The sequence below is a fragment of the Cydia splendana genome, chromosome 8, assembly GCF_910591565.1.
Source record: "Cydia splendana chromosome 8, ilCydSple1.2, whole genome shotgun sequence".
NCBI lineage: Eukaryota > Metazoa > Arthropoda > Insecta > Lepidoptera > Tortricidae > Cydia > Cydia splendana.
In genome coordinates, this window is record NC_085967.1 from 902,477 (window position 1) to 916,615 (window position 14,139).

The window sequence follows — 14,139 nt, forward strand, 5'->3', positions numbered from 1 at the left end:
GAAGATCCCAGCTTTAAGACGAGCTGGAGCAGGACGGTCGGCCAAATCAAAGACCTCCTCCGTTTTAAAGTCTGTTAAAACGCAGCGTCAACTCACCGCATGAGTGAGCGTCCGGAAGAACACCCCGACTCGGTCGACGCACACGGGGTCGGGCGGCCCCCAGGCGTCCAGGCGCAGCGCCAGCTGGTGCAGCACGGCGGGCCCGGCGCGCGCGCCTCGCCCGCGCCGCGCGCCGAACGAGAACGGCTCCGTGTCGCCGCCGCGCACACCCACCCAGGAGTCGTCGGGCCCGCTCCACCCCGTCGTCTCCGTCAGCCTGTTTATAACTAAATCTCAACATCCATATAGAAAAAAAAATCCTAATAGTGGCTAGGCGAATGGTAAAGAACCGCTTTTCCTGCCTCCACACAAATATTCACGTTCACTGATCGCACGACTAGTCGCATATGTAAATGCGGCACTACAAAAAAGAAAAGACTGCTAAAACCAGTTTAACACTCCATAATTTCCTAAGGATCCCTTGGACCTTAAACCTAAAGTCGGTCAAGAACAGCAAAGAAATGAAAACCGATTTTTCAATCTCTAGACAAGTTGTAAGTCAACTCACACGTCACAGGTAGTTAGTAGCGTAGTAAACCATAGCTTATGCCCAGTATGGTTCCGTAGAGCGTAGGGCACGAACGGTGATCGCCGCCGATGCCCTGCCGGGCTGCCTTTCGGCGATGCATCCAGGGATACCGGCTGAAAATTATATAAAAACTTATATTGAAATAAAGCCAAAATACATAATCAAAGTTACAATATTTTTAAAATGATTTTATCACGGTTTTATATTCCTGATTATAAATTCCAGTGTAAAAAAAAAAAAAAACACTTTAAGCACATACTGAAGTTCTAACTGCTGTCTGTGTCTGCATTCCTGTTACATGTGGTGGTGTGTACACTCAGAACCTGTTACCAGATCAATGAGCTAGCTATGGCGTCTAGTTGCGCACTTTGACACTATATAGCTAAAACACGAACACATTACGAATTTATAATACTATGGGTCTAAAGAACACTCCAGCTCCATTGTATGTGGTGTATTTTGTAGTATTTTTTTTTAATTAAATACGTGAAGTAATAAAGGTATGGCAAGCAACGCCTTGCTCACCTGCGTGTAGTAATCGGCGGTCCAGTTGGCGCGCACCAGCTGCGTCAGCTCCACCAGCGACGACGTGATGTTTGTGTTGAGCACTTCCGTCGAACGCACGGACACCGCCAGCCGGCCCAGCGCGAGTCCACTTGTTAATGTGTACTCCCATGATGTCTCGAATCTGAACAACGTTATTCAATCATAATTTGACGTAATTTAGGGAATCAAGTAATATTTGTAAGTACGAATCCACAAAAAATATAATTATTTTTGGTTTATCCTTTACGCAAAGCTGCATCCAATTCAAACTTTTGAAAAGACAATGAGTTTACTCCCACACAAAGCTATGTATTAAAATCTGACACTAAAAAATAACGTCAAAGAACTCAAATTGATTGATTAAAAATATAGTATATAGATCAATGCAATCCTGATATGTTTACAGCACTGAATCGCAATTTCTTTCGATTAGCAGCCGTTAATTGGAGTCTATCACGACTTTAAGTTCCATTCACTCTTGATATTATGTTACCGCTGCTCTAGATATAAGTACCTTATGTTTATACCCTCCTGTACAATTAACATGTATAGCCTGTCTGTTAGTATTCATTTAAGGAATAAATAATAATAAAAACACAGATCTGCATTAAAAAGAAAAGAAGCTCAAAGCCTCACAGTCAAACCACACAGGAGCATTCCTGTGTTGTCATTTATGTACCAAGACTGTGATCTGTAGGACATCAACATCACTCACCTCCAGGGCTCGATGGCGGGCTCCCAACCGGACAGCATGCGGTTATAGTAGTGCACGCTGAGCGCGCCGCCCAGCCGCCCGGCGCCCGCGCCGTTAGAGCCCGTGGCCCCGGAGCTCGCGCACGGAGTAGACACCAGCACGGGGTCCGAAAATGACTCTTCAATCTTACGCAGATCCTAAGACAATAGCAACCGTTTTTACATACCCGACACACGCACAAAAACTACGGTCGAATGAAAAATATCAGTACACAGTTATCTGAGTGTCTAAAAACATACTTGTTCCACGTTCAGGTCAGCTAAAGAGATCTCCAGTAACGGCACGTCCGAGTCCAGACAGTCGTCGATCACACAGAGCGTCACGCACTCGGCGGTCACCTGCAGGAATGTTTAAAATTACTTAACACAAGGTGTTCGTTTATAACAATGCAGTTAAATAACCTGTTACTCATTTCACCTATCCGCTTAAAGGCATTAGTACCTGCACGGCCCGCAGAGGCCACACTGCGGAAGGTTGCGGCGGCGGCGCGCGCAGCGGCAGCCAGCGCGGGGGCAGCAGGCGCGCTCCGGCCCGCATGTGTAAACTGTTCGCTGGTGCGTCTGCATCTACTGTTTCCTCTTCTGTTTTGCCTGGGAAATATCATCATTCTTCTAGTAGACATATGCCTTCGCATATGAATGAGACGAAATTATGAATAATTACCGATTACATAAATATTAAGAAAAACGTGAACTATTTATTTCTGGTCTATAAATTTATAAAATAATATGATTCTTCAAACAGATAAATAAAATTATGTGTTACCTGAGAGAGCAGCGCGGACTTGCGCCGGTAGCGACTGTATCATCGACGCGAACATGCGCATGTCGTGGTACGACAATCGCAGGTTCAACGTGCCCGTTGATATCTGAAATTAAAGTATTCTTATTCTCATACATACTCTGAGAGTGCGCTTCCGATAAATTCAGCCATGTCGGAGCCCCCCATCAGCTGTCGGATTGATAATATTTGTTTGTGTGCGTATGTGTAGGCATAATGCTTGTTGTAGTGTGCGTGACCGCTAAAGACGGCGTCCGGGCGCTCCCCCGCGCGGCTTGACTACGCAGATGTAGGATCCTACATCGGATATCGGATCGGACAATGTGAAAACACTCTTACGCCATTTAGGGTTCTAGCTAAATTGGACATTCCATAGCGTAAGTATGGAACAACCAATTTTACTAGGACCCTAAATGGCGTAACAATCGCGGAGCGTGATGGTACTATAGTTCGTTTTTTTTAGCATTAGAAATAAGGTAAACAATCTTGATGTGTCTCTGTGCATTCTCTGCACTTTTCATATCCGGCTCGAGGGATCGTGCATAATTCTTTTGACTGATAATATTCGCAGGATACAGAATATGTGATCGCCGTCGTACTCTGAACATGATTACAAATGAAGATAGTATAAGATAGTTACGTGTAGCGAGCGGTCCTTGTGCAGCGCGACCGTGACCGCGGCGGGGTCGACGATGGCGAGCGCGGTCTCTTCCTCCAGCCCCAGCACACACGAGAACACTTCTAGTTCGTTGAGCTCGCAAGATACTGGTTTCGCCGCGTCTGCGACGCGGTATGTGATCACTGTCGTACTCTGAACAAGAAAAGCCTTCACTTCAGGACCTTCAGGTATTATTTCAAGCAAGTGAAAATTATTCAAAATAGATATCCTACCGACTGCGCCACCGAGTATTTGGTATTTTAGTCAGGTTGGAGGGAAATTTGCTATTTAATTAAATTTAAAAATGATTACAGCAAGAACATATTGTGATGAACGCTTGGGTCAAAGAAGGCGTTGTCGTATATTTGACAATACATATCATATTTTAAAGCTGCACTAGGAAACGACTATACTGTTAAAAATGTTCTAACTTGGTGCGAATACAATTACCACAGATACGTATAAAAGACAACGGTTATTTAAAGTGTACTGACCTTGAGTATCACAGCGTTGGTGTCCCATATGGAGGCGTCCTCAACCAGTACGAGCTGCGAGTCGGTGACGTTCAGCTTGAGCTCCACTTGTCCGTCGTGGCCCGTGCCGGCTGAAACTGCTCCCATCTGTCCTAGCGAGGCGGACAGGGCCTCTTCCCTGATAAAACATTAAATCAAACTCATTAAAATTATAACAGAACTGACGAGGCTAATGAAGGCGAGTCAGCGCTAATATGCATAACTTTTTTAATTATTTGACGAGTATTCTACAAAATTAACTTATATTTGGATACTTTGGCACATCACGGACAAGACAAATAGTCGGCGTTTTTCCTTATTACCGCAAAGTATCCATTGACCATTCGTTTGGAAGAATCTTTCGGGTGTTAAATAAGGAGTTTGTAGTAGTTTCAGTAAAGATTGTAGTGGTTAGGATAGGCACTTACAAATGCTGCTGGTCAGGGTCGCAGGGCGGCAAAGGTAGTTGCATGATGAACTGGTTCGCCGCTTCCCACCAATCGAGGATGGCCATCAGTCGCATGTTGTTTACTAAGATCGTGTACGCTGAAGAATCGCCGCGTTTTCTAAAAAATAAATGACAAATCGATTGCAAGCAAGGTGAATGATGGGCAAAGGTGGCCTCGGGGTCGTCTAGAGAGCAACAGATGTCACAGACTCTCTAATCTTTATGAAGCTGCAGACAGCAATTGCTTAGTTAAGAACTTTTTACAACGCTTCCGTCGAAACGCTCGCTCTTAGCAGTGATCCATATCATCCATCACACCCAATATATCTGCTGTCTACATATGACAAGCGAACTTTTCGAAGGAGAGTCGTTTATACCTCGCGTGAACTTCTGCCTGCACGCTGTGCCGATGGTCCGCCATAGGCTGCACGATGTGCGTGAACACGTTCCCTCGCCTGTTGGCCGGCTCGTTCACGTAGCGCGTATCGCTCACGAGAATCTCCTAGGATAACAAAGAGTAAGAACGGTTACACAGATACTGTATTCCATACTCCTTTTAATCAACCTTGCTGGAGAGAAGTCTCCCAACAAGGAAGTGTTCCCTTACTGAATTTGCTTACTAAAAACCGAGTTCCCGGCCCCAGGACGGATTTTGTATAGAAAAGCAGTCACGGGAGTGCGCCCTACTCCCAACCTCTAAATCTATCAGTGGTAGTCATGGTCGTCATTTCAGCCTGTGGAAACAAACAAGTTACACATCGCGCCGCCATTCTTCTAGGGCGTCTAATCAATTTCGAAACATCTAGATGTAAAGGATCGAGACTTACCTGAGAAACCAGGTCGATATCCTGGCTCAGGTCGGAGTACGTCTCGAGCAGCAGCCGGGACTTGATGAAGTTGATGCAAGCCAGCGAGGAGACGCCATGTTCTGGCTCCAGTTCCACAGTAACATCAAGGAGGTCCAGTTTGATGGATGACGTTGTCCACACCTGAGAACCAGTAAAACATAAGACAACGTTGTATTTACTTTTTATTTTAATTTGTTACATTTTTTTAGTCTTAGAAAGAACTCGCCTGATAAAAGATTTACACAATGTCGGTTGACGAGTCTAAAAACCAGTTGAGTCTTAAAGGTGAGGTCTTCAAAGACTGTACTGTACCTGTTCATGGTGTGGCGCCGTCGTGGCTGCGAGTGGAACGTGTGGTGGTAGATCAGCTACGCATTCGCCCAGGTTATGTGCTAGCACGCCACGCACTAATCTGTATTGCGCAGGGTCCAGTGCGCATTGTAACGTTGCTAGTGTGCCTTGCACCGTCATGTCCGGAACTGCAAGATAGTAAACTTATAATTATCAATGTAGACAAATGGTTAAGTGCAAGTACAAGGATTAAAATTCCCTTAAAATCATATTTTAATTAAGTTAACTTAAGATCACACTTCGAATATGAAGCCCGAGGCAGCGAAATGCCCCGCTCCTGCTTTTTTAGGCCTCACTCTACACTCACTAAGCGAACTCATATCATCTTTCTTAGACAGGTCACGCACAGCACTCGCGTCACCCTACAGTACCGTTGTGCGTGTCGCCGAGGTTGCGCTCCACGTGCAGCAGCAGGCGCGCGGGCGCGGGCAGCAGCGGCGCGCCGGCGCGGCGCACGCGCAGGCCGCGCCCGCCGCGCGCGCACCACACGCTCAGCTGCTCCAGCCGGATTGTGCGCACGTCCAGTAGCTCGTAGTAACCTGGAACCAAAATCTCGCTTACTAAAGTCATTACAGAAAGTTAACAAAAGTTGGATCCCACGTAGAAAAAAATCTGAAAATCTCACTTTTTACTAGTAGTATAAGAAAAAAATTATGATGCATTATTTTTTTTCTATGGGGCAGGTCATCCAAGTCTGCCAACCGTCCAAAAAAAAACAAAAAAAATTTTGCGCGACAAAAAATTTTTCTTGTATTTTTCCTAATCAGTACACGATACCGAATTTGCTATTAAACGGATCCCCACTAACTTTATTACACCTTGCATTTCCCAGAATGCTTTAGGACTTTATTTCAAAGTGATGCGGTAAAATTTTGCGTAATTTATGATACCCTTATGCCCGTCAATGGCTTAACACTCACCAGCGTCAGGGTCTGTCCTCGTGCTGACAGTGTCAGCATCCCCCGCCTTCCTAAAGCAGTTGTCTATGGTGAGTTCTGTCAGTTCGGCGCGGAGTGCGCCGCGGCTTCGGCCGGACACGGGTAGAACGATGACGGGGGACAGGCAGCGGACGGATAGACGCTGACGGCTTGTTGGTGACACGCCCACTGATACTGAGACCTGAGAACAGTATTTTAAATTTTTAATCGCATCATATTGTTACATATGTTATGTGTTATATTGAAAAATAGATTTAGATCAATTCTACACCATTCGTCCGATTCTCCGTTCGTCTAGTCGGTCTCCGTTCGTCCATTTCTCAGTTCGTCAATATCATGGTTCGTCAGTTTCACCGTTCGTCTAATACAATTATTTACAATGATGCATACGGTGAGGTACTTCACCTTTATAGTTAAGCATGCGATCAGACAATTCGGAATAATTGATGTTGTAATTTTCTTTATTTATTTTTCGTCTTAAGTTAGGTTATTTAAAATATGAATATAAAAGTAAAATATAAAAACACTTACAAAACAATATGTTGTAATTTTTTATTACGAAATAAATAAATGTTATCTACACAAACGGCTACGCGTGCCATTTTAAAAATCTGTGCATCGAAGTTTTTTCAATAGATTTTTCTGTGTATTTAGTTTTTATTGTCTCATTGGACAGATTATTTTGACACAGTTATAGCTGACGCGTCGAATGCTAGACCGCGCTGGACCTTACTGTGCCTTCAAGAGCAGTGCGGTGCTTCCCCGAATTGCGATGTCATGAGCCGTTAATGGTAAACTTTTGAAGAAGAGCCAACCCCAGTAGAAATCACAAGTCTTAGGAATCTCAAAAAGTCACAAAAGTTATTTTGAATAAGTGTTGCGGTCCGCGAATTGCCGACGCTTGATCTAGGCCTTAGGGCATAAGGACGACATTGGTACCATACCTTCTGCCTCGCTTGCACGATGACGCGCCGCAGCTGTCTGAAGTCGTGCGCGAACGCATACAGCTCGTGTATGAAGCGTTTTGTGTGAACGTATGTGGCTGGACCGAGGGCTACGGTGAGGGACGTTTCGTAGCCGGCTTCCGCCGCTTCTGTGGCGCTGAGTCTGTAGACATGAGTATTTTGTGCAATAGAGTTAAAAAAAAAGAGGTTTATCACTGCCCTTATAATTTTCCCATAATTTCATTTGGGCAAACATCAAATCGTCGGGTGACAAGCAAAAGTCACTAAGTACTATAAAAAAATTAAAGTAACAATGCACTTTATTACACTTTGTAACACGGTTTATTGTCCAATAATTTCAAATGGTGTTAGTTAGTGACTTTGCTGGTCACCCGACGAAATAGCATTTACCTAGTAAACAAATAATCAGTAAAAGTAAACGCACCTCGTATACAGTATTTCGAGGGCTTTATCTCCATGCGTCCTCAGCCTATCCCTCCACAGCGGCGCGCGCGGCGTCAGGTCCGCCAAGTGCAACCCGCCCACAGCGACGCGTAAGGACCGCGTGTGCGCGGCGGCGTGCGCCTGCGCGTCGGCGCGCAGCCGGACAGCGCGCGCCGAGCACACTTCCCCACGCGCGCCCACTAGGACCACGCTTAAAGAGCGGATGGACATTTCGGTTTGCGTTGAGCCTTCTTCGGGTGATTGTTCGGATGAGGATACGCTGGTTTCTGGAGGGAATAAAATGTCACTTGAGTAATTGAAAAATACATATCAAATTTGAATAATAATTTGCACAGCCAAAACGGCAAACTAGAATAAACCTTGTTAGCAGTAGGCACATTACAGAGCCGCAACTCGTGGCTGTCTCGGGTAGTTCATCTTTCTCTTTAGCCACTCCGAAGAGTCTACGACATAATCAACCTTATTGACCGAAGCGTAGCGAAGGTCTACGTTTTGACTCGAGCAATTTGCTTTCGTATGTCCGGATGTTCTCCTCTACAGGTCGCAATTCTTAACTGATTCTCATGAAATTTTGTGACCAGATTCTATGACTAAATAAAATTTTTTTGTCAATCCGGTTTTTGGAAATTTTTATAAATGGCGGAGTCGTGATACCTGTCGCCTAAACAAATAGTCGTATCGATATCATAAGAGTTTTTTCTTTTTGAGACATGTTTACAGAGTTAATAGCAAAAAATGCAGAAAAAAATTATCGCTGGTTTCGGCGGTATTTAGATATGTAGTTTTGTATTTCCGGATGTTCTCCTCTACAGGTCGCAATTCTTAACCGATTCTCATGAAATTTTGTGACCAGATTCTATGACTAAATAATTTTTTTTTGTCAATCCGGTTTTTGGAAATTTTTAAAAATGGCGGAGTCGTGATACCTAGCGCTTAAACAAATAATCGTATCGATATCATAAGAGTTTTTTCTTTTTGATATATGTTTATAGATTAAATGTCCAAAAATTCAGAAAATTTGTATCGCTGGTTTTGGCGGTATTTAGATATTTCGTTTTTACTTGAGAATGAGTAGCTAAATTTCGTAAGCTTTAGTAAGAACTATCATGGCGCATTTTGCAAACGTTCGCTTTTTTTGTTTGCATCGGGAGATCCCTGGTTCCATCCCCAGTAATTGTATGCTGCTACACATCTTTTTGTATTTTTTTATACTTAAATTTCGTATCAATTGTTGTTTTTTATTTTATTATTTTATTTTTAAAAAATTAAAAAGTCGTATTTTTTATTTATCAAGCGTGGGCTAAGCGTATTCGTTTAATTTTTGCAAGAGATGATGGCTTTTTGCGCTTTAAAGAAAATTTGATTCTTGAATATACGGCGCCATACCTTTGGCCTCTATGCTCGTCTAGATGGCGACACCATTTTATATTTAACAATTTTTACTCATATCAGTAAACGAACATGGGTCAAAATCATATGGCGTTCTAAAAATAAAAAAAATCATTTATCCATACATATATACATTTATTGATATTTTTTATTCATTTTCATTTTAATCCTGTATCGAAAGATGGCAGTAAATTTACAGCACTGATTTACAGTGACTACAAAATTTAGTACGACAATAACCCTCTACTATAGACCGTGCGCGTTGGAGGGTCTGCCATCTTGTGGTCTGAATCGGAAACATGTACATTGCCAAAGCAAGTTCTACCATCAACCGTTCTCGTAGGTACGTTTTCTTGTGCATAGTAGGTTCTGCCATCTTGTGGGCTACATCGGAATCATAAACTACACATCTACGCTTCGCGCCAAAGATCTGACGGCTCCTGTGCTGCCCCCTATAGTTCATGCACGTCCCCTATACAATCTATTCTCTTTAGAATTTAGATTAGTTAGATATTAAAATTCTTACTCGACTAAAATTAAAAGCATGAAACTCCTTCTATTGCGACTCGAGGAGGAACAAAGACTGAAAAGACTGGCAAACCAAACGCGCACGAAGCTTCTCAGTTGCAGTTTACAGGCTAATTAAAAGGTAATGTTGGTTCTCTAACATAAGTAGAGTTAGACCAAGAAAAGTCTGCAGAGATTTTGACACTGGCACAAATAACATTGGCACTGCGTGTGCTGTCAAAATCTCTGCAGACTTTTCTTTGTCTAACTCTATCCACTTTTCTATACAATTAGTATGGCGACGTGGATACTTAAGTTGGGGCACCGACCGTACACTGACATCGGAATGATATTTTTATCATGTTATTTAGTAGTCATCGTGCGTCTCGCTTGCGCCAATACATGTACGGACAAGAACCAGCGAAATGCACGATTACTAAATGACATCAGTTAGACGTCATTCTGATATCAGTGTACGTTTGAATTGGCCTGTTAGCCAAAAATTGTTTCGTATGTCCATCTGTTCCCGAATTTTGTAAGCAGGTTCGATAGTTAAGGTTTTAATTGTCAAATTAGATTCTCTAAATTCTTCTAAACGACGAAGCCATACATTTACTCAGTTTTAAGCTCAGCTCGCGAGGTCTACAGCTCACAGAGCCACTAGTTGTAATTTCTATAAAGTCTCTAATTGGCTGCACTCAACTAATACTCAGGCAGATACTCCGGCTACTCTGAAAATCAAAGCCACAACTCACCTGCACTATTATTCATCTCCCTTTTCATCCACCCGTAATAAATCCCGCACAGGGAACACCCAGTCACCACTAAGCTAAATAAAATAAACCTTATATGCCTTACAATAGAGTTGAAACTCTCCTGCTCTGACTGAAGCTCGGGAAATTCAATCTTCGCAGCCACGCCAAAATAGTATAAGCACCGGTCGATACCGTTCTAACATAGAATTAACCTTATAACCATTACTATAGAGTCTAAAGTCACCTGCACTAGGCTGAGGCTCCGATAATTCGTCCGCGTCTTCCCCGGCCACTCCAAAGAAGTCCAACACCGCCACCCAGCTGTCGATGCTCACTACTAGCTTTAGGCAGTTGAAGCGGACTCGAGTATGACGAGATACCTGTGGGAACGAGACGAAATAAGGATCGTTACAGCAAGGACAGTAATTGATATGAATCAAAGTATTGTTCGGGAAAGCACATTTTATTCTCTACATAATATTCCACATACCCGATTATACAGATCGTGAAAGTTCTGATGCTGCGGGTCTCGTATCCGCACGGTCACGTTGACAAGCCCGTCGCCCGCACCCTCTTCCGCGTCCGCCTCCGCTTCAGCGTCCGCTGTCTCCGTCTCAACTGTGACACCGAGCTCTGGCGAGCAGGGCGGGGTCGGGCCGCATTTACTGTCACGTTTGGTGCGGTGATACTGCATAGAAACAACGTCATGAAATTTTATATATTTTTGCCTACGATTTGGAGTGAAACAAAGAATGGATTGAATCTAAAATAAGCCTACTTTTCTAGTCTGACCACCAGTAACCATTCCTGTTGGGGAATAACAAAAAAAAACCATCCTCGCCCACATTTTTTTAAATTTAGCGCCAGTTTACAAACAAACATTTACAAACATTTAGGGATTCTGTAATCTATGATGATACCTCTCTGTCTACATTCAGGCCGCTCGGCAGCGACATGGTGCGCGCGGCGGGCGGCGCGCGGCCGAAGTCCGGACACGACTTGGACACGAACACGGCCTTGGCGGGCACGTGCGGCGCGTGCGACACGAGCAGCATGCGGTGCTTGGATTCCGGATCTTGTGTCAAGTCCTCCATTGTTACGGAGTGGAGGGATACCTGTAGAAACAATAAATAGAATAAGTATTGGATTTAATATCAAGTTCAAAGAAGTGTTTAATTACATAAAGTAGTAAGAGCATTTTAGTCATCGGCATATACTTATTAGTCCTTCGAGTATGATTTTTTTGCAAGCACTATTACCGCAAAATATACAGTCCCGTTTGAGAAATGTACCTTTAGCAATATATGGGCGACCTGTAGTCTGTCGAGGCAATTTGTCCGTGACAAAAAAATGCTATTTCTATGTACAGTGAGCTGCGAAACTGATAGAGAAATTATGAATGAATTAATTGGTATAGTCGCCATGGACTTTCGGATTCTGGACGCTTCTAGATTTGTAGTTAGTCAGGTTCATATTTGAACAGTGTAAAGTAACGCTTATGTACTCACGTGTAGGTCAGATTCGTGCGGGCGTGGTCGTCGCAGGCGCACAGCGAACTCTCGGAACGCCAGTTGTACTAAACTGCGCTCGCCGCGGCCGAGATCGGCACGCAGCTCCACAGTGAATGATGACAGCTCGAAATGCACTGGTAACAGTCATATCACATAATTAACTTGTTTTCAATCTTCTCGCGTTATAGTAAGTACAAGTGATTGAAGGTGAGGTGAAAGTATACAACTTTGCGAGTTTTCTATCTAGTGAACTTACCCTGTAAACACTAAACTCCTGTGTTTCTAATGTAATTGAGAATTGAATTTAAAATTTCACTGTCTGCCTTGCGTTGTCTCCGGCTATCTACCGGATTTTTCAAGCGGATAAAATGTTTTTAGCACGTGTTTAGAATTCAGGTGGCGATTATAAGTAGGTATTATCGTAAAATTCGTAACGGGAAACGTTTTCAAGGTTTCCGGAGGTGTCGAATGATGCTATTTCTACATATCTATGGTGCAGTGAGGCAATTTCAACTGCGGAATAGTTTCAACTAATCGAAATATCTTCCATGTTTTACAATATTAACTAGTAGAGTCACACACAACACACACAGCACATCTTTTTCGCTATCTGGATGTAAATGGCTCTCTAGTTAATAATGTAAAACATGGAAGATATTTCGATTAGTTGAAATTACCCCGCAGTCGAAATTGCCCCGCTGCACCTTACATGTATGCATGTGTGTACTGTCGTAGCGGGTAGTGCGGGATTTAACAGTAATGTTGGGTGTACACTGGCTATACAACATCTATGTGTGTGTGTGTACCTGAGAGCGGCACGTGCTGCGCGCTTGAGTGGCTTGGCGGCGGCGCGGTGCGCGGCGGCGGCACGGCGAGCACGGCGGCGCGCAGCGCGGGGTCCAGCCGCAGCGTCGGCACCGCCGGCTCCATCTCGCGCACCGACATCGACTCCTGCACACACGGTACAACCGAGATATTGATACAATCATAATGAGGAAACCGACCACAGTTAGCGAACTGATCATCGTCACACGGTGGTGAACTATGAAACCTCACGTACAAATATAGTAGGGATGAATTGCTGTGTTGTATGGAAAGACTAAAACCAGATATTTTGGTGTTGAACGAAACCTGGTTAAAAGCTGGCGAAGAGAAAACTGCACCTGTCATCCCGGGCTACACATTCAAGCACACACCGCGGCCCGGTGGCCGTAGAGGCGGCGGAGTGGGATTCTATGTGAGGCGCGGCCTGCGCGCCCGCGTCCGAACACACCCGGAGTCGTCGCTTGAACAAATGTGGCTAGAAGTTTCATTACTGGGAGGGTTACGAATCGCTGTCGGAACAGTTTATAGGCCAGAATCAGGATTATCTGTCGCCGGCGCAATCAACTCCTTAAGCGAATCTGTGAGTACCTTTGCCTACTGTAATCAATTAATCATATTTTTATACTTACCGATTTTAATGTAGATGTATTACAACGTAGTCGGAATTCCACGCAGGAACTATTGAGTTTCCTATCTCAACAGAACCTACAGCAACTGGTAGAGAAACCTACGCGTATTACAGATCAATGCGCCACTCTGCTAGACCTAGTAATAACAGATTCTCCGTCACTGTGTAAAAACGTCAAAGTCAATCACAACCCAGCCCTTAGTGACCACGCACTAGTTATTGCCGAACTTAATATAAAAAAACCTAAAAAAAACCCCCGTTATATTAACTACAGAGATTTGAGTAAAATAGATGAAGCAACATTTATGTCAGATCTAAAAGCCATCTGTTGGACTGAAGTCAAAAATTGCCGAGATGTAAATGAGATGGTCGAAACCTTTAACTGTCTATTAGTAAGCTTGTATGATATACACGCTCCTCTGCATAAAATACGAGTGGGTGAAAAACCGCGGCCGTGGCTTACAGACAATCTGAAGCTCATGATGTCCTTGCGAGATAAAGCTTTGGCGAAAGCTAGAAAGACTAAATTGGATTCTCACATGGATTATTATAAAAGCTTGCGTAATCTAGTGAATAGAACTATAGGATGGGAAAAAAGCGCCTTTTTTGGATATTATGTTAATGAAAATATTAAAAGACCCAACAAAATGTG

The 14,139-nt window shown here is 43.7% G+C and overlaps 1 protein-coding gene across 1 annotated transcript in view; it reads right to left on the bottom strand.

Moving 5' to 3' along the window:
• LOC134792601 (intermembrane lipid transfer protein Vps13D) overlaps positions 1-14,139 on the bottom strand; it is a 68,150-nt gene that overhangs the window by 26,201 nt on the left and 27,810 nt on the right. Inside the window, exons 27-48 of the mRNA XM_063763832.1 lie at positions 12,841-12,985; positions 12,032-12,168; positions 11,444-11,638; positions 11,014-11,211; positions 10,768-10,903; positions 7,853-8,138; positions 7,408-7,570; positions 6,446-6,644; positions 5,897-6,064; positions 5,487-5,653; positions 5,154-5,315; positions 4,704-4,828; positions 4,307-4,444; positions 3,861-4,017; positions 3,349-3,519; positions 2,694-2,796; positions 2,370-2,518; positions 2,168-2,266; positions 1,890-2,065; positions 1,154-1,316; positions 608-741; positions 97-316 (exon numbers count right to left, since the gene is read on the bottom strand). Coding sequence (XP_063619902.1) covers positions 97-316; positions 608-741; positions 1,154-1,316; positions 1,890-2,065; positions 2,168-2,266; positions 2,370-2,518; positions 2,694-2,796; positions 3,349-3,519; positions 3,861-4,017; positions 4,307-4,444; positions 4,704-4,828; positions 5,154-5,315; positions 5,487-5,653; positions 5,897-6,064; positions 6,446-6,644; positions 7,408-7,570; positions 7,853-8,138; positions 10,768-10,903; positions 11,014-11,211; positions 11,444-11,638; positions 12,032-12,168; positions 12,841-12,985 — 3,591 coding nt within the window. The remainder of the gene's footprint in view (positions 1-96; positions 317-607; positions 742-1,153; positions 1,317-1,889; positions 2,066-2,167; positions 2,267-2,369; positions 2,519-2,693; positions 2,797-3,348; positions 3,520-3,860; positions 4,018-4,306; positions 4,445-4,703; positions 4,829-5,153; positions 5,316-5,486; positions 5,654-5,896; positions 6,065-6,445; positions 6,645-7,407; positions 7,571-7,852; positions 8,139-10,767; positions 10,904-11,013; positions 11,212-11,443; positions 11,639-12,031; positions 12,169-12,840; positions 12,986-14,139) is intronic.